Source organism: Aedes aegypti, chromosome 3, assembly GCF_002204515.2.
Source record: "Aedes aegypti strain LVP_AGWG chromosome 3, AaegL5.0 Primary Assembly, whole genome shotgun sequence".
NCBI classification, from domain to species: Eukaryota; Metazoa; Arthropoda; class Insecta; order Diptera; family Culicidae; genus Aedes; species Aedes aegypti.
This window is the reverse complement of record NC_035109.1, coordinates 199,445,648-199,471,832: the sequence shown is the minus strand read 5'-3', so window position 1 is coordinate 199,471,832 and position 26,185 is coordinate 199,445,648. Positions and strand designations below refer to the sequence as shown.

The following is a 26,185-nucleotide window of genomic DNA, read 5'->3' as shown; positions in this document are numbered from 1 at the left end:
GCTCCTCCCAGTTAGCTCAAGCAGAGGATGCCTAGGATGTGGTGGGGGTTCAACAGTGGGCTCTGTTGGATCTCTGCAAAAAGCCACATATCCGCAAGCAACTCCGTACAAGCGGCCTGGCACCGCTTTCAAAGTGCCTTAGCCCAACCATTGGAGTGCCAACCGGCACATCAGGATCGATGCCAGTAACATCCTGATTATGGTATACTGGTGAAGGCGTTCAACAACGGACAAGCTACGGATCACGGATTGGATGGCGTTATTGGGCTGACAGTCGGGCCATTCTGCTCCCTGATTAAGGAAGGGTGACACCGACCTGAAACGGCGAGTGGGCTCATGGTTCGATTGCCTCCGTCCCGTTAAAACCTTGGCAGGCCTCCGGATACGTTCGAAATCTGTCCATCAGTTCTGATGAGTACGTAGGTTCGGATGGAACATTCCCGATCTACGCCGATCTGGCACTGTACCCGGCCCCCATAAGGGTCCGTGTCAACCCTCGCATGGCCTCAATGCTTGCAGGTATAGTTGCTTGCAGGTACAGATAACCATGGGATCGTGAAGGCGACTACGTACGGCGGATGGAGATAGCGGCTCGGAGGGGGGACCCTGAAGAATGGAAGTAAGCGTAATTGAAGTTGAGGAAGAAGTGACAAATCCGTTTGTCAAGAGTGGATTGGTGAGGACACCGCCGCCGCAAACCCAGCAGGTGCAAAAGCAGCCCACGAACGAGCAGCAGGCTCAGCAGCAGGGTCAGCAGCAGTATAGCGTGTGGACGAAACCACCACAACCACCGAGGGTAGAGACAGCGAAAAAGTTGGTGGACGAGCTGCACGAGTATGTGGATAAGAGAAGTAACGTGCACAAAGACATCAAGGCGTTGGTGATTAAGCTCCAAGGCGCTCTTGGTTCAGCTGTAAAGGAGTGGAAAAACGTAGTGCAGAGAGCAGAAGCAGGGGAGAAGGAGTTGTTAGCGGTTAAAACTGCCTTAGAGGCATGTCGCGCAGCGGAAATGCGAAGGGCAGAAGCCGACACAGCTACGAGGGAGGTCAACGCGGCGAGAAGTATCCCCCCAGGGGTGCAGTCCACGCCCTTCTTTACACCGAAGAGGCCAAGGGCATCGCCTGGAGATGTCAGACCAGGTGGTCCCAAGAGACACAAGGATGTCCGTGTCACTGGAGCTAAACCACCACCAGAAGCAACCGACGTGGTAAACAGCCACACTGAATGGCAGGTCGTTGGCAAAAAGAATAGAAAGAAGGAGAAAGCGAGCAAGAAAAAACCGCCCGAAAAACGTAAGGTCGTTAGGACGAGGAATAAGAGCGAGGCTCTCATCGTCAAAGCGAGTGACGACTCGTACGCCGAAGTTCTACGCGCTATGCGGATGAACCCGGATCTTAAGGAGCTAGGGGAAGACGTGCAAAAGGTCAGGCGCACTCGTAATGGGGAGATGCTCTTTGAGCTGAAAAGAGATCCCAAGGCAGGCAGCATCTCGTACAAGGAGCTTACCGAGAAAGCTCTCGGAAACAAGGTGGAAGTAAGAGCCTTGTGCCCGGAAGCGACTCTCCTGTGTAAAGATCTGGACGAGATTACCACGGAGGAGGAAGTAAAATTAGCCCTGAAGGAGCAATGCGAGCTAGGAGAGGTCCAGATGACCATCCGTATCAGGAATGGGCCTGATGGCACGAAGGTAGCATCAATTAAGCTGCCAGTAGATGCAGCTAATAAAGCGTTGAGAGTGGAGAAAGTATGTGTGGGCTGGTCTGTGTGCCCGCTGAGCGTTTCCCAACAACCGGACGTGTGCTTCAAGTGTCTGGGCTTTGGTCACTTCGCACGGAATTGCCAAGGGCCAGATAGGAGCAAACTATGCAGAAGGTGTGGCGAGGAAGGTCACAAGGCAAAGGATTGCTCGAAGCCTCCGAAATGCCTAATTTGCGCTGCTACGGGGGATAACAAACACCCTACAGGCGGTAGCAGATGCCCAGCCTCCAAACGAGCGAGAGCAACGAAGTCCCAGTGGAGGTAGTGCAAATCAACCTCAACCACTGTGATACGGCACAACATCTTCTGCGGCAATCTGTTGCGGAACATAGATGCGATGTTGCGATAATTTCGGAGCCATACCAAATTCCACCCGGAGATGGAAACTGGATATCAGACGGAACCAAAACTGCAGCGATATGGACAGTGGGAAAATACCCCATTCAAGAAGTGGTGCACTGCGCAGATGAAGGATTCGTTATAGCCAAAATCAACGGTGTCTTCATCTGTAGTTGTTATGCACCTCCACGATGGACGATCGAACAGTTCAACCGGATGTTGGACAAACTGACGGAAGAGCTAACCGACCGAAGACCAGTGGTAGTAGCTGGAGACTTCAATGCTTGGGCGGTCGAATGGGGCAGCCGCCTCACGAACCCAAGGGGGAGCAGCCTTCTGGAGGCCCTAGCTAAGTTGAACGTCGATCTCGCCAATGACGGTACCACCACCACCTACCGTAAGGATGGTCGAGAGTCTATCATCGATGTCACTTTCTGCAGCCCAGGAATGATACGTGATATGAACTGGAGAGTATGCGAGGATTACACCCACAGCGACCACCAAGCGATTCGGTACCGCTTTGGGCGCTGTTTGCAGATGGAATCGAGTGGAGCCCAGATATACGAGCGGAGGTGGAAAACAGAGATTTTTAACAAGGACGTTTTCGTGGAAGCGATGAGGCGTGAGGATAACTTAGTAAACCTAAGCGCAGAGGAGTTGACTGCAGCCCTATCGCGGGCGTGCGATGCAACTATGCCGAGGATGGGGAAACCTAGAAACTGTCGACGACCAGCCTACTGGTGGAATTCGACGATCGGTGACCTACGCGCACATTGCTTCCAAGCTAGGAGGAGGATGCAGAGGGCTAGCAACAACGTCGAAAGAGAAGAAAGAAGATTGCCCTATAGGGCGGCAAGGGCCGCACTCAACAAGGCAATCAAGCTCAGCAAGAAAGCGTGCCTGGAAGAGCTCTACCGCAATGCCAACGAAAACCCGTGGGGGAATGCCTACAAAGTGGCCATGGCGAAGATGAAAGGTCCAGCAATACCACCCGACAGATGTCCGGAGAAAATGAAGGTTATTATCGAAACTCTTTTTCCGACGCACGAGCCTACGGTCTGGCCACCTACACCGTACGATGAACAGGATGTACACGACGAAGAGACCCGTGTAACGAACGAGGAACTGGTCGTGGTATCGAAAGCCTTACCAGTGAAGAAGGCACCGGGTCCGGACGGGATTCCAAACTTGGCCCTTAAAACGGCAATCCAGGAGAATCCAGACATGTTCAGGACTACACTGCAAAAATGTATGGAGGACGGAAACTTTCCCGACATTTGGAAGCGACAAAAGCTGGTGCTGCTACCAAAGCCAGGTAAGCCGCCCGGCGATCCTTCTGCATATAGGCCGATATGCTTGTTGGATACTGTCGGAAAACTGTTGGAGAGAGTGATTCTTAACAGGCTTACGAAGTATACGGAGAACGAGAACGGTCTATCGAACATGCAGTATGGATTCCGGAAAGGTAGATCTACGATAGATGCCATCCGAATGGTAGTGGAAACCATGGAGACGGCACAGAAGCAGCAGAGGAGAGGGAACCGATATTGTGCGGTTGTCACTCTTGACGTTAAAAACGCTTTCAACAGCGCCAGCTGGGTAGCAATTGCCGACTCGTTGCACAGGTTGAGGGTGCCTAAGTATCTATGTCAGATTCTGAAAAGCTATTTTCAGAACCGGACACTGATATATGAAACAGATGCCGGGATCAGAAATCTGTTGGTTACGGCGGGCGTTCCACAGGGATCCATCTTGGGTCCCACCCTTTGGAATGTCATGTACGATGAAGTGCTGAAGCTGAACCTGCCCAGAGGAGTCAAGATTGTCGGTTTTGCGGACGATGTAGTGCTTGTAGTGATCGGCGAATCACGGGAAGAGGTGGAGGTACTGGCAACGGAGGCGATAGATGCCGTGGAAAATTGGATGCGAGAGAAGAAGCTAGCGTTGGCCCATCAAAAGACTGAATTGGTTATGATCAGTAACCGGAAGGCAGTACAAAATGTGAGCATCATGGTCGGTGAGTGCATCATAAACTCGAAGCGAGAAGTGAAACACCTGGGCGTGATGTTGGACGACCGTTTGAATTTCAACAGTCACGTCGACTACGTCTGCAATAAGGCGACAAAGGTGATATCGGCCTTATCCCGAATTATGCCTAACAATTCTGCGATTTCCAGTAGCAAGAGGAGGCTACTGGCGAGCGTGTCAACGTCGATCATCCGGTATGCAGCTCCAGCGTGGTCGGCGGCACTGAAGACAGGACGAAATCGTGCCCAGTTGAACCGTACGTTTAGGCTGATGGCAATGCGTGTAGCGAGTGCGTATCGAACGATATCATCGCACGCCGTGCACGTAATAGCCGGAATGATTCCTATCTGCCTTCTACTGGAGGAGGATAGCGAGTGCTACAGGGATCGAGCCACAGGGAGAGGCCGGAACAGAGCGAGAGCCAACACGCTTAGTAAATGGCAGCAGCAATGGAACAACGCAGAGAAGGGCAGGTGGACTTACCGACTGATTCCAAACGTGTCGATATGGACCACTAGAGCGCACGGCGAGATTAATTTTCAACTGACGCAATTCCTGTCTGGTCATGGCTGCTTTAAGCAGTACTTGCACAGGTTCGGTCACGCAAGGTCACCGTTGTGCCCTGAATGCCGAGACATAGAAGAAACACCAGAGCACGTAGTCTTTACTTGCCCACGGTTTGCACAGCAGCGAAGCGAAATGACTGCCATCGTCGGAGACGACGTGAACGTGGAAAATATCGTCCTAAAGATGTGTAGTAATGAAGATAAGTGGAACGCGGTGAACCGATCTGTTGTTCAGATTATGTCAACACTACAGCGGACATGGCGAGAGGAGCAGCGTCAGATGACGTAGGCAGCCCTGCCGAACGAAGAAGGGCGCCGGACTGTTTTCGACACTCTAAAAGAGCGGACGAAGGGAAAGTGATACTGCTCGGTTCCGGGAGATATTCCTTTGCCGGGGAACTCTCCGCCGGAGTAGGCTAGATCCACCGCCGGGGACTAGCTGAGTAGACGCGACGTAGCACCGGTCCCGGGTCGTAGGAGCACCAGTGAACCGGAAGTTAGCCTCCACCGGAATCGCTGGACTGACTCCGGCACCCTACCGGTCGGCCCGTAAAAAATTGAAGAGCAGCAGTAGCAGCAGCAGAAGAAGAATCGGTATCGGAAGAACTTCCATCGCCGGGGAATTCTTCGTCGGTGTAGGCTAGGTTCACCGCCGGGGACTAGGTGAGTAGACGTGTCATAGCGACGGTTGAGGGTCGTCGGGGCACCAGTGAACCGGAAGCTAGGCTCCACCGGAATCGCTGGACTGACTTCGGCACCCCTCCGGTCGGCTCGTATCGTAGAAGTAGAAGAATCGGTGTCGGGAGAAATTCCACCGCCGGGGAACTCTCCGTCGGTGTAGATTAGGTCCACCGTCGGGGACTGGTCGAGTAGAATACGTCGGAACGCTGGTATTGATTAGTCGGGGCGCCTACGAACCGGAAGTTATGCTCAACCGGAATCGTTGGACCGACCTCGGCATCTTACCAGCTGAACTATGGAAAGGAGATGGTCGCCGTAACCTACGAGTGCGGGCTTTGTATGAGCTCAGAGTGGTGCACAAACTGGAGCCGAAGGGCTCAGAATGTTGCATGTAGGTACTAACAAATTGACGGGTCGCCAAAGGGCGAAAATAGGTATTAACAAATTACTAACGAGTGGAGCCGAAGGGCTCAGCATGAGGCACGTCGTTGAACGGTTTTAAAACTGCTAACAGGAGTCGAAGGGCTCAGGAGCCAAAGGGCTCAGGAGCCGAAGGGCTCAGGAGCCGAAGGGCTCAGCATGTAGAATAACAAATTGAAGTGGTGCGCTCAGCACGTTGTCCTCCCCTTCGAAGTAATACCGGAAGGTAGTTCCGGAGGGTGATGGTGATGGTACTAAACCTAGGAGAGTGTTTTTAGTGGGGAAGGCACTAAGTGGATCCCACACCGCGCCAAAAATTACACTGGCATGAGCATGAACATATACAGGCCAGTCTATGAAGATTTTTAAACTCCTAGTTGCATGAAAAAAAAAAAAAAAAACACACACACACACACACACACACACACACACACACACACACACACACACACACACACACACACACACACACACACACACACACACACACACACACACACACGGGTTGCAAAATGGTGAGTCGACAACCAGGAAGGAGCGTCCAACATAGCTCTGGTCCTCACAAGCCCCTACCTCACGCTTCCACGGGTCTAACGATGACAAAGACCGCCAGCTAAGGGTTGCGTACTTAGCTGGTAGTGCAACCTGGGCACTGTTGTCCTTCTGACATCAGCTAGAGTGAGGAGGTGCCAGGTGGAAGCTTGGGATTTTTACCCTTTCCAAGCGAAACTCATACATACAGCCGTATGGAATACCACCTTTGGTACTTCCTTCGGGAGGTGGCCGAGCGTCTGGTCCATCTGACCAGGGGCTCAAGCATGGTCTACCTAGGATGTGGCGGGGGTTCATCAGTGGGCTCTGGTGAATCTCTACAAAAAACCACATATCTGTAAGTAACCCTGAACAAGCGACCTGGTACCGCTTTCAAAGTGCCTTAGCCCAACCATTGGAGTGCCAACCGGCACATTAGGATCGATGCCAGTAAGATCCTAATTACGGCATACTGGCTGCAAGGACAAGGTCAAGGTCAAGGACTGTATCAACACGACGTTATAGAGCTGACAATCGCTCTATTCCACTTCCTTAGTAAGAATGGGTGACACTATTCTGAAACGGCAGGTGGGCTAATGGAACGGTTGCCCCCGTCCCGTTAAAACCGTGGCAGGCCTCCTAGTACGTTCAAAGCTCGCCACCTTAGCTGGTGGAAGTAGGCTCAGATGGATATTCCTGACTAGCGTCGATCTGGCTCTGAACCCGGTACCCCATGAAGGACCGTGTCAGCCCTCGCGTGGACCTCACTGCAAGCAAAGGTACCCATGGGATCACAAGGACGACTACTTACGACGGGTGGAGATAGCGGCTTGGAGGGGGGACCCTTAAGCATGGAAGTTAACAACATCAACGTAGGTGAAACAGCGAATCCGTTCGCAAAAAGTGGCTTGCCGAGGTCGCCACCGAAGCAATGCCAACAGCAGGAGCTGGAACAGCAGCAGCTGGAACATCAGCAGAGCGAAGATGAGCTGCACGAGCAGCGAACACGTGAACAGGAGCGGCGGGATAAGTCGCAAAGTGAGCAGGAGCAGCGTGAGAGACAGCAGCAACATCAGCTGCAAAGTGCGTGGAAGTTACCCCCGAGGCAATCGAAGGTGGAAGCGGCGAAAACCGTCGTAGATGAGCTTCGGGAATTCGTCGATAAGAGGCACAACGTGCACAAAGACATTAAGGACCTCGTGGCAAGGATTCAAGGAACCCTCGGATCCGCCGTCAAGGACTGGAGGAAAGTGATGCAGAGGATTGAAGCTGTTGAAACCGAGTTAGCGGCGACCAAAAAGGCCCTGGCAGCTGCGGTAGTGCAGCCGGAAAAAACCGGCATAGCCCCTCGGAAAGACAGCAAGGGGAAAGAAAGGTCAGCGGGAATAGGAACTACGCCAAGTTTCACCCCCAAAAGACATAGGTCGTCACCAGGAGACGAAAGACAGGCTGTATCCAAGAAGCCGAAAAACGTAAATCCAAAACCGGCGGATGAAGTGCTCAGAGGGGGACCTGGCGATATCCCATGGCAAGAGGTCCGGAACAAGAAGAAGAGAGGCAAACAGGAGAGTGCCAGAAAGCAAAGGCCAATCAGGAAGAAGGCAAAATGCGAAGCTGTTGTCGTCAAAACTAGCGAGGACACTTATGCTGAAGTCTTGCGGGCCATGAGGACGGACCCTCAACTAAAGGAGTTTAGTGCCGACGTTCAGAAGATCAGACGCACCCAGACGGGAGACATGCTCATCGAGCTAAAAAAAGACTCGGTGAACAAAAGCTCGACATACAAAGAGCTAACCGAGAGAGTCATGGGCGAAAAGGTGCAGGTGAAAGCCATGTGCCCTGAAGTGACACTCCAATTGCGGGATCTAGATTGGATCACCACCGAAGAGGAAGTGAGGACCGCCATAAAGGAGCAGTGCGATCTGGAAACGGTGCAGATGACAGTACGGCTAAGAAGAGCACCGCTTGGTACACAGGCGGCGTCCATAAAGCTCCCAGTAGACGCAGCCAACAAAGCGCTGGAAATCGGGAAAATTCGAGTCGGTTGTTCAGTATGTCCACTGAAGATCTCCCAGAGACCGGAGGGATGCTACAGGTGCCTGGAATACGGCCACCTGGCACGGAACTGCGAAGGACCAGACAGAAGTAAGCTCTGTAGATGGTGTGGCGACGAAGGTCACAAGGCGCAAGATTGCAACAATAAGCAAAGGTGCCTGATCTGCAAGGACAAAAGTCGCAACAGACACGCGACGGGAGGCCCTAAGTGTCCGGCCTTCAAGCAAGCGAGAAATTCTAAACCGCAGTGGAGGTAACTCAGCTAAACCTCAACCACTGTGACACAGCGCAACAGCTGCTGTGGAAGTCCGTATCGGAATCGAAGTGCGACGTAGCTATCCTTGCCGAGCCGTATCGAGTACCAGCTGGAAACGGTAACTGGATCGCTGATAAGGCGAAGACAGCGGCAATCTGGACGATGGGGAGGTATCCTATCCAGGAAATAGTGTTCCAGGCGGACGAAGGCTTCGTTATTGCAAAGCTTAACGATGTGTACGTGTGTAGCTGCTACGCACCCCCCCGCTGGACATTGGACCAGTTCAACGAGATGCTGGACGAGCTAACCGATAAGCTAGCCGACCGGAGACCAGTCGTCATCGCTGGCGACTTCAATGCTTGGGCAGTTGAGTGGGGCAGCCGTCTCACCAACCCAAGAGGGCGTAGTCTACTAGAAGCGCTGGCAAGGCTGGACGTAGACTTGGGTAACGAAGGAACAACCAGCACCTACCGTAGAGATGGCCGGGAATCAATAATCGACATCACTTTCTGTAGTCCTGTGTTGACGGGAGGCCTGAACTGGAGAGTCTGCGATGGGTACACTCATAGCGATCATCAGGAGGTCCGGTATAGAATTGGTGGAAGAACACAATGCTCACAGAGAGCGAGTACACCTCATGAGCAGATGTGGAAAACGAAACGTTTTAACGAAGAGCTTTTCGTGGAAGCCCTCAGAAGAGAAGAGCAGGTTCTGAACTTGAGATCGGAGGAGTTAACGGCTGCGATGGTACGAGCATGCGACATTGCCATGCCACGGAAGGTCGAGCCGAAATACAGACGTCGTCCGGTATACTGGTGGAATGAGACACTTGGCAACCTCCGCAAAAGATGTCTCCAAGCCAGGAGACGGATGCAAAGAGCCAAAACCGATGGTGAGAGGGAAGAGCGAAGAGTAACATTGAGGGCGGCGAAAGCCGATCTGAAAAGAGAAATTTCGCTGAGCAAGAGAACGTGCTTCAAGGAGTTGTGTCGCGATGCCAATGCAAATCCGTGGGGAGATGCATACAGGGTGGCGATGGCCAAGATCAGTGGTCCAGCCGTACCCGCTGAAACATGCCCAGAGAAGTTGCAGATTATCGTCGACGGGTTGTTCCCACAACACGCGCCAACGGTCTGGCCACCGACACCGTATGGCCAGGAAGGTGAAGAAAGAGCAATCATTACCAATGAGGAGCTCATAGAGGCGGCCAAGAAAATGAAGCCGAAGAAAGCGCCTGGCCCAGATGGTATTCCCAACGTAGCGTTGAAAGCAGCTATCACGGCCAACCCAGATATGTTTCGGACATCACTCCAGATCTGCTTAGATGAGGGACATTTCCCAGCACAGTGGAAAAGGCAAAAACTGGTTCTGCTACCGAAACCGGGTAAGCCCCCCGGTGAACCAGGCTCGTTTCGGCCGATATGTTTGCTTGACACACTCGGAAAGCTGTTGGAGAGGATCATCCTCAATAGACTGATGGCGTTCACTGAGGGAGAGCGTGGACTGTCGGAGTGGCAGTATGGATTCCGGAAAGGAAAGTCAACGGTAGATGCCATCAAAACAGTGATTGACACAGCCGACAAAGCAAGGACAAAAAAACGTAGAGGTAACCGTTACTGTGCTGTCGTGACGATAGATGTGAGAAACGCCTTTAACAGTGCAAGCTGGGAAGCCATTGCTGTGGCGTTACATAAAATGAAGGTTCCGGATTATCTGTGCAAGATAGTAGGAAGCTACTTTGAAAACCGGGTCTTGAGCTACAGCACTAGCGAAGGACAGAAGACGAGGTCGGTAAATGCGGGAGTTCCACAGGGCTCTATCCTGGGTCCAACGTTGTGGAATGCTATGTACGACGGAGTGCTGACGCTTAGGCTGCCAACAGGCGTCAAAATCGTTGGATTTGCAGACGACATCACGCTTGTGGTCATTGGTGACTCACTGGAAAGGGTGGAGGTTCTCGCTACAGAAGCAGTGGACGCAGTCGAAAACTGGATGTACGAGAAGAAACTGGTGATAGCCCACCAAAAAACGGAGCTGTTGCTTATCAGCAATCGAAAAGTGGTGCAGAAGGCTGAGATTACAGTGGGAGAACACACCATAGCCTCAAAGCGGGAGCTAAAACACCTCGGCGTAATGATCGACGATCGGCTGAACTTCAACTGCCATGTCGATTACGCGTGCGAGAAAGCAGCAAGGGCAGTCACGGCGCTGTCCAGGATCATGCCGAATAACTCGGCGATTTGCAGCAGTAAGCGGAGGCTATTGTCTAGCGTGGCTACGTCGATCCTGAGGTACGCTAGCCCGGCGTGGGGAACCGCAATGAAGACGAAGCGGAACCGAGTCAAGCTTAGCAGCACGTATAGGCTGATGGCCATGCGGGTAGCGAGTGCCTACCGAACCATATCTTCGGAGGCAGTATGCGTGATTGCCGGAATGGTCCCTATCGGCTACGTTTTGGAAGAGGATAAGGAGTGCTACGAAGCTAGTAGTACTAGAGGAGCCCGGAAGATTGCCCGAGCCGACACGATGGTGAAATGGCAACGCGAGTGGGATACCGCTGAGAAGGGAAGGTGGACTTATCGCCTTATTCCAAATCTGGCGAAATGGGTGAGCAGATCCCATGGAGAAGTCAACTTCCACTTGACGCAGTTCTTGTCAGGTCACGGCTGCTTCAAGAAATATCTGCACAGGTTCGGCCACGCAGAGTCGCCGCTCTGCGCTGAGTGCCCAGTCGTAGAGGAGTCGCCGGAACACGTCATTTTCGAGTGTCCACGTTTTGCTGCGGAACGTAGCGAGATGACAGCGGTCTGCGGTGCTGACGTAACCGTAGACAACGTAGTGGATAGAATGTGTAGCGATGAGGTGATGTGGAACGCGGTGAACATGGCGGTGACGAAAATAATGTCATTGCTTCAGCGGAAGTGGAGGGAGGAACAAGCCGGTGAACCGGAAGTCAGTCTCTAACCGGAATCGCCGAACCGACCTCGGCACCCAACCGGTAGGTAAGCTTGATCCACCGTCGGGGACCGGACCGAGTAGATCGTGGAAAAGCACCGGAAGTTGTAGGCTTCGTGGCCGTGCGGTTAGCGGCGTCAGTCGTTTAGGCATATTGTGCCATGAAGTGTGGGTTCGATTCCCACTCCAGTCGGTAGAAACTTTTCGTCAAACGAAAAATTCATCATTGGGCTACTGGGTGTTTCGTGTTGTCCGTTGTCTAATGTTTGTGATTGTTCAGTCTGTGCAGCCTTGAGCTGAAGACGGTGTGAATTGTCTTGCCAAATTGGTCGTCAGGGCACCTGTGAACCGGAATTCATCCACCAACCGGAATCGCAGGATCGACCTTGGCACCTATCCGGGCAGCATCGGTACCGGAAGAACTTCCACCTCCGGGGAACTCTTCGTCGGGGTAGGGTAGATTCACCGCCGGGGACTATCCGAGTAGTGCGCGAGAACCTGGAGTGCTAAATGGCACGCGTCCAGCACCGAGAGAACTTCCTTCGCCTGGGAGTTTCTGGCACCCATGGTATCGTGAGCCGAATGGCTGAATATGGCATGTTTAGATCACTAACTAGGAATACTAACAAATTATTAATGGGAGCCGAAGGGCTCAGCTTGGCATGGCATTCGCTGAAAGCGAAACAAATTAATAATGGAACTAACAAATTAATGATGGAGCCGAAGGGCTTAATGAAGGGTGCGCGTAGCATGTGTCGCCTCTTCTTCGAAGTAATACCGCAAGGTGGTGCCGGAGAAGAATTCTTTACGGTGACGGTGTACCTAGGAGACTGTTTTTTAGTGGGTAGGCGCCCCATTGCGAATCCCACACAGTGCCAAACCATACACTGTGGCATGAGCATGAACAAATACAGGCCAGTCTTAAGAAGATTTTTTTAACTCCTAGAGATGCATGAAAAAAAAAAAAACACACACACACACACACACACACACACACACACACACACACACACACACACACACACACACACACACACACACACACACACACACACACACACACACACGCACACTGAGTAGAACGCGTAGTTGCACCGGCAAATGGTCGTCGAGGCGCCTGTGAACCGGAAGTTTCTCTCCACCGGAATCGCAGAACCGACCTCGGCATCAGCCCGGAAAGCATCGGTTCGGGAGATCTTCCGCCGTCGGGGAAATCTTCGTCGGAGTAGGATAGATCCACCGTCGGGGACTATTCTGAGTAGTCCGTAGCGAGTCACCGGCTTAAGTCGTCGGGGCACCAGTGAACCGGAAGCCATCCTCCAACCGGAATCGCTGGATCGACCTCGGCACTTCACCGGTCAGCAGCAGTGAAGAAGGAACAAACGCGTAACGTTAACGGTTTCGGGAGACATTCCTACGTTAGGAACTCTCCGCTGGTGTAGGCTAGATCCACCGTCGGGGACTATGCCGAGTAGCGATCGTGACAACCACCAGTTTTGGGTCGTCGGGGCGCCAGTGAACCGGAAGCTACCCTCCAACCGGAATCGGTGGACCGACCTCGGCATCCAACTATCCAACACACACGCAAAACACACATTTTAGTCTCTTTAGCGATTACTTTTCTGTTGAACTGCATACCTACTTCGCTTTATGATTGTAAGATGGGCAAAAAACGGAAGAAGTTGTTCAATTTAGTGCTAGAATGAGTATATTATTATAGAAGAGTGCATGGTGACGTCACGAAAAATTCTCCTTCTCTGTCCCTCTTTCATCACGCTCAATGGATCATTAAAATAACCGAAACGGCCGCTATGGAAAGCACAGATAGCGCCACCGTAGCCTTGTGTGTTTGACAGAACAGCAATGCTGTTACAATGTTAAATCGCATATACAGTGGCGCCTTTGTTTTGATGCGGTGAGCACTGACAAAAACTACCTTCAATGATCCATTGACTGTCGTGCTCTTTGACACTCACTGCTGGAATTGTTTAGATTTTTTTATATGGAGTTGACATTTTTTATATATGGAGTTTCGAGGTTAGGTCAGGCGTGCAACGATCTATTACAGGTCGGACTCGATTATCCGGGGACTCGATTATCCGGAGACTCGATTATCCGGGGGCTCGATTATCCGGGATTCGATTATCCGGAATTTTAGACTCGATTATCCGGAATTTGATTTTTGATGTTCTTGTTTTTCAATTTTTATGCATACATCTAAGATAATTTGGTATTGCAATATACAACATTAATGGTTTTGCAATTTTGAACGTATTTAAGGTGCAAGAGAAAATGGCACAAAAGTCAGAACTAAAAAAGCAGTTTTCTCCTTTTAAAACAACAATTTGGTTAAAATAGAAACACACAGCCTTTTTATTTGGCAAATAAAAGAACTGTTTGTTTTTATTTTCTTCGATTTGTCTATTTAAAAAGAGAAAACTGCTTTTTGAGTTTTGACATTTGCACCATTTTTACTTGGGCCTTTAGAACAGGGGGGTTTGAAAAAGTGGTTTTTGTGTAGGTGTGCTGGTCGATTATCCGGAGTGAAAACAAAATCGATACTCCGGATAACCGAGTCCGACCTGTATTAGATTTATTAGGAAGATTTTCAGCCCCTCAAAACGAGTGTATAGGTAAACAGTATTTATAATAACTCTGCAGCTTGATCATCGTAAAAGAATAAACCCAATAAAATCATTTGATATTTGTTAATAGAATCAAAAATTGATTAATCTTGGGATTACATGGTTTAGGGGGGCGAAACCTAGTGCTACTACCCTATGTGATATTTTTCTAGGATGTACGTTGCAAAAATGATACAAGCAATCAATTCATATCCATTAAATTTAATCATAAAGCTATTTAATTTTGTTTTGCTTCAAAATTTTGTTCGTTTGTGCTATGTAATGGTGCATCAGTTCCCATAGAGGAGGGTCCCAAGAAATCTATTGCGCTATCATACTAAAAACATATCTCTATCTATCATACTAAAAACATATCTCAACTAAAGGAATAGTATACCTATTATTGATGTAAGGAATTTTGAATGAGTTCTGGTTCTCATACATTTGAAAGATAGGGGTTGAAATCTATCGTTATACGTTAATTTTTTTTGTTTTAATTTCAATCGCATATTTTAGCTGTTTTTCCTTAGGGGAATCAGTAATGGTACATTTGGATTGATTTGCCTCTGTAACGAAAAGTCCGATCGTAATGAAATTTAAGGTGAAGATGCATCGAAGCCAAACTTCAAATTTTCAAAAGCGCATATCCAGGGAACTTAACAGCTGAAACCTTAATCGATTGGTCACCACCACGTGTGGCCAATCGATTAGGTTTTCAGCTCAAACCGCTGTCTGGTTCTCTAGATTTGTGCTCTTGAAAATTTGTGGTTTGGCTTCGATGCATCTTCACCTTAATAGCGTTCTATGGGAATGTTGTAGCTTTCATTTGGATCTAAAAGTATTTAAATCAGCCTCCTGACACCGCCCATACTACCCCATTGGAAAATAACGAGCAAACATCTTTGGTTCCCCCTGGGAAGTGGTTCCCACTGACAACTCAATGTTTGTAAACAAATAGTCGTTTAAGGACTAACAATCGAGAAAGGCGTAATATTTGTTGCAGAAAAAAACACACACACACACACACACACACACACACACACACACACACACACACACACACACACACGCACACTGAGTAGAACGCGTAGTTGCACCGGCAAATGGTCGTCGAGGCGCCTGTGAACCGGAAGTTTCTCTCCACCGGAATCGCAGAACCGACCTCGGCATCAGCCCGGAAAGCATCGGTTCGGGAGATCTTCCGCCGTCGGGGAAATCTTCGTCGGAGTAGGATAGATCCACCGTCGGGGACTATTCTGAGTAGTCCGTAGCGAGTCACCGGCTTAAGTCGTCGGGGCACCAGTGAACCGGAAGCCATCCTCCAACCGGAATCGCTGGATCGACCTCGGCACTTCACCGGTCAGCAGCAGTGAAGAAGGAACAAACGCGTAACGTTAACGGTTTCGGGAGACATTCCTACGTTAGGAACTCTCCGCTGGTGTAGGCTAGATCCACCGTCGGGGACTATGCCGAGTAGCGATCGTGACAACCACCAGTTTTGGGTCGTCGGGGCGCCAGTGAACCGGAAGCTACCCTCCAACCGGAATCGGTGGACCGACCTCGGCATCCAACTGGTCCAACCTGGAGAACTCGAGAATCGGCGGATTAGCAGCAGGCGCAAAAGTTGCGCAGGGCTCTGGCGAGATGCCAGCCCCAAACACGTCGCAGTAGAGCAACGAAGCGTAGCAATGACAGAAGCGGCAGCTGAAACATGGCCCTGGCGTGATGCCAGCAGTACGAAGAGAGCAAGGGAAGTACAGGAGCGTAAGAAGCAAGGAGCAGTGCAGTGGTTAGCACAATAGCCTCCCCCATGAAGTAATGCCAAGAGGCAGTTCCGGGGGGAATGGCTCGTGGGCGAAGGTGGACTTTAGTCGGTATAAAAGAGTCCGACACTCTGGCGCACGATGGACGAATTCGATATGACTAGCCTCCATATCGAACGTGAAACGCTGGGTTAGTTCGTAAATGTAATTTACCACAAAACTAAAAAAAAAAAAAAAAAAAAAAAAAAAAAAAAAAAAAAAAAAAAAAAAAAAAAAAAAAAAAAAAAAAAACACACACACACACGCAAAACACACATTTTAGTCTCTTTAGCGATTACTTTTCTGTTGAACTGCATACCTACTTCGCTTTATGATTGTAAGATGGGCAAAAAACGGACGAAGTTGTTCAATTTAGTGCTAGAATGAGTATATTATTATAGAAGAGTGCATGGTGACGTCACGAAAAATTCTCCTTCTCTGTCCCTCTTTCATCACGCTCAATGGATCATTAAAATAACCAAAACGGCCGCTATGGAAAGCACAGATAGCGCCACCGTAGCCTTGTGTGTTTGACAGAACAGCAATGCTGTTACAATGTTAAATCGCATATACAGTGGCGCCTTTGTTTTGATGCGGTGAGCACTGACAAAAACTACCTTCAATGATCCATTGACTGTCGTGCTCTTTGACACTCACTGCTGGAATTGTTTAGATTTTTTTATATGGAGTTGACATTTTTTATATATGGAGTTTCGAGGTTAGGTCAGGCGTGCAACGATCTATTACAGGTCGGACTCGATTATCCGGGGACTCGATTATCCGGAGACTCGATTATCCGGGGGCTCGATTATCCGGGATTCGATTATCCGGAATTTTAGACTCGATTATCCGGAATTTGATTTTTGATGTTCTTGTTTTTCAATTTTTATGCATACATCTAAGATAATTTGGTATTGCAATATACAACATTAATGGTTTTGCAATTTTGAACGTATTTAAGGTGCAAGAGAAAATGGCACAAAAGTCAGAACTAAAAAAGCAGTTTTCTCCTTTTAAAACAACAATTTGGTTAAAATAGAAACACACAGCCTTTTTATTTGGCAAATAAAAGAACTGTTTGTTTTTATTTTCTTCGATTTGTCTATTTAAAAAGAGAAAACTGCTTTTTGAGTTTTGACATTTGCACCATTTTTACTTGGGCCTTTAGAACAGGGGGGTTTGAAAAAGTGGTTTTTGTGTAGGTGTGCTGGTCGATTATCCGGAGTGAAAACAAAATCGATACTCCGGATAACCGAGTCCGACCTGTATTAGATTTATTAGGAAGATTTTCAGCCCCTCAAAACGAGTGTATAGGTAAACAGTATTTATAATAACTCTGCAGCTTGATCATCGTAAAAGAATAAACCCAATAAAATCATTTGATATTTGTTAATAGAATCAAAAATTGATTAATCTTGGGATTACATGGTTTAGGGGGGCGAAACCTAGTGCTACTACCCTATGTGATATTTTTCTAGGATGTACGTTGCAAAAATGATACAAGCAATCAATTCATATCCATTAAATTTAATCATAAAGCTATTTAATTTTGTTTTGCTTCAAAATTTTGTTCGTTTGTGCTATGTAATGGTGCATCAGTTCCCATAGAGGAGGGTCCCAAGAAATCTATTGCGCTATCATACTAAAAACATATCTCTATCTATCATACTAAAAACATATCTCAACTAAAGGAATAGTATACCTATTATTGATGTAAGGAATTTTGAATGAGTTCTGGTTCTCATACATTTGAAAGATAGGGGTTGAAATCTATCGTTATACGTTAATTTTTTTTGTTTTAATTTCAATCGCATATTTTAGCTGTTTTTCCTTAGGGGAATCAGTAATGGTACATTTGGATTGATTTGCTGCACCTCAACCTACTAATCTTAACCAGCAATAATATTTCTAAGATAAAATTTCTCAGGTAACAGTTCCTACTTACCACATATTTTAAGTGCTGCCTCCAATTCCAGCAAAATCGGCTGGGATAAAAAAATTTCTCGAGATTTCAAGCACAAGCCTCTTATTTCATTTTCCGACAATTGAACGTTTTTTCCGGGTCTTGCTCCGCGAACTAAAATGAAAAGCACTGTATTAAAACGAAAATTCATTCATTCTAATAATTATTATATAGTTCAATATAAGGTCCCACATATTTATAACATTGTTCAATCAATATCAGACACTATTTTCGTTTCAAAGCAACTTTTAACATTGAACGGGCGTCGCCTAGTATATTTTTTCACTGATTCAATAAAACGCAGTTTTCTTCCGTATATTCGACACATATTTGATTCACTGGGTTAGAAACAATTAAAATCCGCTATCTAGCGTATTTACCTTCTAAAAGCATAGCAATGAGATGATCGATGTTTAATGCGTCTGGGTCCGACATTTTGTAGAATGCGATTTTTCACTCTTAAAATTTCTTGACACACTGTCTCTTCTTCCGTTATGTGTCTTCTTTTTGCACTAAATTATCTTCTTGCAAGCCTTCAAACCTGACACGCAAAAAACCCTTAATAAAGAAAAAGAAATGGATTCAAACGAATTTGACAAACGTGTTCATTTACACTAATGGCTCGCGTGGATGCTGCCGAAATGAAATTGAAAACTATTTCTTAAATTTTATCGAACGACGACGAGGAATAAGCACTTAGCAGCCACCACTCAGCAAAAGCAATTTTTTCTTCGATGAGAAACGCTGCGATAAAGACAGCAGCGTTGCCATCCTGTGAGAAAATGGTAAAATCAATTATAAGATTACGAAGGTTTCACGGGTTTATTCCGTTGTATGAGTGTCAGTGCAGACGCGCAAGTGTCAAAGATTCAAGCGATTCAAGCGCAAAGGCCCGCTAACGCTGACGTCACTATTCGTATTCATGGTATTTATTATGTTTTACCAGCTCTATACAAATGCATTCGTTAATGTGAATACCCTCTCGGTGGAAAACTGTGAATTTAAAAGCTTGTGTGCGTGACATTCGTGTACGAAATGTATCACTAACACAAGCGAGCCTGCTTCGCACCAAAATGCGGTCGCTACACTGAACGAAATCTCTCGCTAAAGGTACACTGATAAAAATCCACACGTTTGATCCGTGTGTTTAAAATTATGGCCCGGATAAAAAATACAATACAAAAACAATATAACGTATTGGAACAGTACCATTCAATATATTGGAAATGCAATACAGAATATTGTGAAATGACAATACAATTACAGTACAATATATTGTTTTGAACAGTTCACTGTATGGTATATGAGATTTTTGCAATATAATGTACGGGTGGTTAAGTATCGTAACAACCCGCATAAATCCAAACCGTATCACAACACCACGAAAAATGGTTTATGGTCCTTATTTTACCATATTCAAAATAGTTGGGACAACCATAACTGAACCATATCGGGGTAAAGTTTCGACCATTCCGTTTGAAGTTTTCACGAATTGGACAGTATTAACAAGGGGTTGTTAAGAATGTTTACCGTTCCAAAACAGGCAACTTTCCATACGGTGTTTTAGAGCCAACCACATTAGGAACATATTCGGTATGGTTAAAAATATCGCTACCGAGAAATTTGCGCAATAGTTGAAGCAATGTTTTACCACACAGCAGTACAGTACGAGGTATGGTTCAAACCTGAGACGAGACTCGCGAAGACGGTCTTCTTTTTCTAAGATTGCTGAGTTTTTTCTTATTCCACTTTATGTTTATGCCAATCATGCGCAAGCCGTTCAAACTCTCACATGAACCTCTCTGCAAAAAATGATTGCGTTTGCATCACATCGAATCATGAATAGCCTTTTGAGCAAGGGGTGGATCACTTCTTCAATGTGCATCGAATGTACATCGATTTGCATCAAATGCATTTTTTTCTACATTTACATCAGCTTAGCACTGGCCCGTACTATCGTGCCGTGCTATAGCAACGTGTCATTGTTTATTGTGAAAGGCGCAACGCTGAGAGTTCAACTAAACTTTTCGTAGTTTATATTGACTGATATGCTGAGGGTCGTGGGTTCGAATCCCATGGGTCGAGGATCTTTTCGTAAAGGAAATTTTCTCGATTCCCAGGGCATAGAGTATCTTCGTACCTGCCACACGATATACACATGCAAAAATGGTCAGTCGGCAAAGAAAGCTCTCAGTTAATAACTGTGGAAGTGCTCATAAGAACACTAATCTGAGATGCAGGCTTTGTCCCAGTTGGGACGTAACGCCAGAAAGAAGAAGAAGATTGACTGATATTCTAAAATTAACAACATATTTTATACGTTTCAGATTACCAAGCTGTTGCTTTAGAGCGGAAATATATTAAATTTCATTTGAAATGCCGCTTATGGATCCATGAGGCAAAAATCATCTAGGTTTGATTTCTTAACAAAAATCCATCGTCCCATGTCCCTGCAGATTCAGTGATGTTTGTAATCAGGAGTAGTAGGAACCTTCTCCCCGGGAAACCCACATTCTGTAACTTACAGGCGCTTCCCATTCTTAAATACATATCTAGGCGGAAGGAACAACAAAACCCTTGAAAATTATTGGTCTAAAAAACTTATTTATTTCGTTCAATGTCCCTTACGGACAGGTACAATACAATTAACTCTAGACTTGATAAATATATCGACGTTTGGTCTTTCTTATTTCTAAATTGCTTCCGGATGTTTTGTCTTGGACATACCACAAATATTCCTTTGGCTTATTCATACGAAAATGTTCACGTTGTTATTTAATATGTTGCTGAAACTGTTCATAAATGACAGCAATTGGACAGCCTATCATCAGATCCGTGAGAGACAACTTTATAGAATCTTTAGGTCATAAAACGCATATCTACTTCCAGATATACTCCTTCCTAGGCCTAATTTCAGTGAAATAGCAGCTATGACAGACAAAACAATCATCAATCATATCGGATAGATTTTATTCTTTGAATATGCCAACATTCCATCTTTACAATGTTACTAATTTCACGCTTTTCTGTAGCATCTCCATCCATCTCCATATCCATCTTGCCATCAGTTTAACGACCACGTATAGATTTAACGCTTTTTTGTTAAGCCGTTATTTAAATATCGAACCCGGCACTTCAATGAAGAATGTTTCCAGTCCCTTTTGGCACCGGGTTGACCGTTTTTAGGTGAGGTAGCGCAACTCTTCAAAAGTTTATGCAAAAACTGAGTTTGACACTTCGACAAAAACAACAATCAAACGTTTGAGCAAGCCATGAGTTGTAAATCTATCGAGTGTGCATTTAAATGCATTTGAATGCATGCAAATATTTCGATGCATCAGGAGTGATCCACCCCTTGCTTTTGAGTGAAATTTCATGCCAGCAAACGTAGCAGACATTAGAAATAATTAATCTTGAGTTTAGATTTATCAGCAACTTTGGAAAAAACTGCTCCGTCGACTAAGGTTTTTAATAACAGTTTATTGTGAATACAATACTTTTCACTTTTGCAGCCATAAAAACGGTGGGCTGCATTTGACCAGAGTTTATGAATGGAGAGTTGCGCGAAGAGTGATACCAAATCTACCTATCGAACTGTCAAACCGTCTACCTATCGAGCAGACCAGCAAAACAGATAGGGGCTGTTTTCGAAGACGAAGAAGAACAACCATTCAAAGAAGTCTCTTCGCGCAACTCTCCATTCATAGACTCTGCATTTGACGTTTTGTGACAGCGGAGTCTGGGCTGCATATGACGTTGATATTTTTCCTCTTCGCGAGTCTCTCTCAGGTTCAAACCAAAGAAGTTATTTCTTATGTTTAAAATTGAAACAAATACGAGTTAAAGATAACATTTTTTAGTATTTTATTTATTCACATTCTTGGTAATGCAATTAGAAATAACTGACATTGTTACTTTTACGCTCATCTTTTCGTGCACCACTACCGCATCCATTAACGGCATGTGACGATTATGCTCTCGGGTTCCAGGTTTCCGTATCAGTCTGAAATAAAACAAATCAGACATGGACGGATCGTTTGCTTCGATATGCATATTAAAGCTTACCTTATTTCTGATATCCGATTGGAAATTCGGAGCAGATGATCTAATATCCATCAGGAACAATGAAATCCGGAACATCCGGCACAATGTTTCCAAAGTGGAAGTTATCTTGCATTTTACCTCCTCCACGGGATACTGGACACTGGCATAGGCGTAGAGCTATAAAAGACACTTTTTTATTCTTTCACTTTAATGATTTTCAATTAACTCACCGGAAAATGTAAACTGCGACGTCAGCATCAGAATAATTATTCAAGGCACTTTACGGTGTTTCTGAATAAAAACAAAACTGCATTGTGCGGTCGAAAATTGGCAGTCAAAAATCACAGATCCATCCAAAGGCAGTGTACCACAGTTGTTATGGTAGAAGAATATTCATATATGGTTGCTCAGTAGAGGAACGGTTATCCAGCTTTTTATGCTAGCTATAAAACTGCAGGGGGTGATTTGATTTTGGCACTTATTGTCTACAGATTTTTTGGTTTGATCTTAGTAGGCAGTGATCTCAGATTGTGTATTGAAATGTCAAAAATTTTCACTGTATTTATTATCGGCCACCATTTCTACCAGCTGGCAGCTTATTAAAAACTTATCAGTAAACAATTTTTATATTATCGTTTTAGGCACCGTAGGACCAAAAATCTATAAATGGGAAAATTTGCTACACCAAACCAATACAAATTGGAACAAAATTGAAAGAAATAAGATCGACTGTTCTGAATTTTCGATTACGACCAGTAAAGGCGGGCCGCCAAAATTTTGTAATCCATGCAAATTGTCTGTACCGAATGGGGTGGTACGAGATGTTCAAGGAGTTTTTCTTGTCCTTGTCTACGCCACTAATTCCAGCGTCATCAATACATCACGCATTATGCTTAAACATTCAAAACATTAAAACATAAGTGGCTTTGTCCAACATTTTTTGGGTGACATATTTTGGGATAGGTCATAGTTGATTTTCTCGTTCTGTTGGTACGATTTGGTGAGAACAGAGCAAATTTCATAATACTATGACCGTGTTAGTGTAACCGCCATGGCCGTTCCTTGAGCTGTTTTTGAAGATCCTCCAAGTTTTAAGTTAGTTTACTGGTACACGTCGTGTTCGGTCACATCGCAACGACATCTCCCATTCACTGTATGCTAGGCGCATTCAGCTGCCGTAGCAGCGCGGCAGTGTATTTAATTTCGCTGCTTTCTTCCCCAGCTAGCAGCAAGCAGCGAAGCTCTTGTATTGGGCTGCGTGATGCTAGCCTGTTGGCACATCACACCTTTGTAACGTAAGTTGTAGCAGGAGCAATGCCTCTCGGTGGAGGCAATAAATCAGTTGAAGTTAGAGGAGAAATGTTCGTTTATTCGTCTGTCCCTTTTAGAAGCACAACGTAGGGCCTGGTTTACCCTGGACGAAACACATAGTTCTTCCAGTAGAAGCTTAAGGTGAAGATGCATCGAAACCAAATCTCAAATTTTCAAGAGCACAAATCTAGAGAACCTGACAATCGTTCGTACTGAAAATCTAATCGATTGGTCACCACCAGCGAGTGACCAGTGAGTAGCATTTTCAGCACAAACGGTTGTCTAGTTCTCTAGATTTGTGCTCTTGAAAATTCGAGGTTTGGCTTCGATGCATCTTCACGTTAAATGAATAAAATGGTATGGAGAATGGATAATATGGTATGGATCTATGGAGAAATCATTTCCAAATTTATTTTAACTTAACAACACTGTTGGTAATGCCAGTTTATCTCTCCAACATCCATCCGAACCATTAACTCTGCTACTTATGGTTTTCAACCTGAAATAATCAAAGCATTATTATAAAATAGTAAATTTTAAGTTTATAGATATCCATTTGCTAAAATCAGAACTGCAAATTTTTGACATTTCTTTATTGTCAACAGAAAAATTTCAACTTTAAAAAAGCTTACTTAGATCCAACCATAAACATTATAGGGTTGCCAATATATGTCAGAAAGGGGTAATTCAAAGTTTATAGTAAGCCAGCGTAAAAAGCTGGATACCGTTCGGAGAGAATAAACGATACAGGAACCACTAAAACAATGCCTATGATACAGTTTTACCATTACTCATGGAAATTACTGGGAACATACCAACTAACATTTAGTGCAAATGTAAACATTCTCTAAACCCTCTTTATACGGCTTCATGCTGAGTAAAGGCGCTGTACATACGAACATATGCGATCCTTTTACCAACAAATCTGGCGAATCTACTCAGCTATTTTTAAGCTGTGTTGGCAAGCTCTTATTCATACTGATCATTGCTCTAACTCGTCAGTTATACGACATGTAGCTGTGTAACATCTTCGGAAGGCGCTTTCTCAATTATTTCGCAACTGTTGAATAATTTTTATACAGCTTCGCTGTATCCATCCACAAGTCCTGACGTTGTCTTTGCTGCCACCACAGTATATATCGAAGGCAAAGAAAACACACCGTTTTGTTCTACATCGAGAACGGTCCATATAATATTCTATAATGATGGTAAAAGATGTTATAGCCACGCTTACACCACTTCATCAAGCTGTAAAAGGGTGTGAAACGTCAAACGCAATGTTAACATCCAACAGGCTGTGTAGATTTGCGCTCCCGTTTGCGGAATCTTCTTCGATAAAGTGAAACTGATGCTGAAAAGAGTGCGCGATGGCTTCGGTGATTATCCGGCGGAGTATTACAACCCGACCCCGTCCGTTACTACGGCTATTGGGATATGCCGTAGATCGGATTATTAATTAAGAACAACTGTTCTGTTCAAAGGTTGGGAACGATCTAACTCATACATTTATTTAACGTCAAATTATAACTATTTCATGGCTTGCTGGTTCATCAAGCGCCTACTCTTCAACACTCCTCCTCGATTGGTGAACTCCTACTGCGTCACGGAATCTTGCCAGCTTCTGTGGTGCCAGCGGCTTGGTCAGCATATCCGCTACCATTTGATCGGTGGGGCAGTAGCGGACGTTGATGAGATTGTCTTCGTGCAGCTTGCGGACAAAGTGGTATTTTGTGTCCACATGCTTCGAACGGTTGTTGACCTTCGTACACTCCAACTGTTTGATACAGGACTGGTTATCTTCGTGTACCAGCACCGGGGTTGGGACATCAACGGAGAAATCTTGGAGCATCCGGACGATCCACGTGAGCTCCTGACAGCACTCCGCGAGCGCCACGAATTCGGCTTCGGTACTGCTGAGCGCCACGCACGTCTGCTTGCGCGAACCCCAGTATATTGATCCGCCGCCGAACAGGAACACGTATCCGGAGTTTGATTTGCGACTGGCTGCATCGCTTGCCCAGTCTGCTTCCACATAGACCTCCAAACCGGAATCCTCGGCCTTCAGCGTGAGCTTGTGGTCCATCGTCGACTTCAGATAGCGTAGGACACGCTTGGCCTCCGTCCAATCGGCTTGAGATGGTGCACTTACTGAACGTCCTAGAATGGCTACGGGTGCAGCGATGTCCGGTCGAGTGTTTACCGCCACGTACAACAGGCTTCCTACCAAACTTGCGTATTGGTCGTTGTTCGGTAACATCTTCTTCTCCTCCTTCTGTTTTAGGTGGCTAGGATCCAGGGGATACTTCGATGGCTTCGCTTCATCCATTCCGAACCTCTGCAGCACCTTTTGGATGTAGGCCTTCTGGTTGAGTGTGAAAGCCTTACCATCACGTTGCACTTCGATTCCGAGAAAATGCCGGATGTTGCCCAACGAAGAAACGGTGAAGTGCTTGTTCAGGTCCCGCAACAAGTCCTCGTACTCCTCCTCGCTGTGGCACGCGATAACGATGTCGTCCACGTAGATCACGAGGTACGTGTTGCCTTGACTACCGCTCCGAACGTAGAGACACGGGTCGTGGGCGGACTGCCGGAAACCCATCTGCTTCAACACACCGTCGATCTTCTTGTTCCAGATGCATCCGGCTTGCCTGAGTCCGTACAGGCCTTTCTTGATCAAGCAAACTGCATCCCTGTCTTGCGCTTCATATCCGGTCGGTTGCTTCATGTAAACTGCCTCCTCTAGTTCTCCATGAAGATAGGCAGTTTTGACGTCGGCGTGTTTCACCAGCATGCCCCGCTGGCCGGCAACTGTCAGCAACGTCCTGAAGGTGACTTGGCGGACTACGGGCGCG

General features: G+C 46.5%; 1 protein-coding gene and 1 long non-coding RNA gene across 4 annotated transcripts in view; both read right to left on the bottom strand.

The window, feature by feature from the left end:
* LOC5571745 (serine/threonine-protein phosphatase alpha-2 isoform) overlaps positions 1-18,765 on the bottom strand; it is a 59,879-nt gene extending 41,114 nt beyond the window's left edge. Inside the window, exons 1-3 of one of the 3 annotated variants that reach the window (XM_021852943.1) lie at positions 18,675-18,765; positions 18,359-18,536; positions 17,961-18,092 (exon numbers count right to left, since the gene is read on the bottom strand). In XM_021852943.1, the coding sequence (XP_021708635.1) occupies positions 17,961-18,092; positions 18,359-18,413 (187 nt within the window). In that variant the 5' untranslated portion in view covers positions 18,414-18,536; positions 18,675-18,765. Of the gene's footprint in view, positions 1-17,960; positions 18,093-18,358 lie in introns of all 3 variants that reach the window. The other 2 variants (XM_001653720.2, XM_021852944.1) reach the window with 2 other exon arrangements.
* Positions 18,766-21,818: 3,053 nt separating this feature from the next.
* LOC110679028 lies at positions 21,819-22,643 on the bottom strand. The gene is made up of 3 exons (XR_002502149.1): positions 22,253-22,643; positions 22,044-22,199; positions 21,819-21,981 (listed from the first exon to the last, which is right to left on the bottom strand). It is a non-coding gene; the product is annotated as an uncharacterized LOC110679028 (long non-coding RNA).
* Between the last annotated feature and the right edge of the window lie 3,542 nt (positions 22,644-26,185).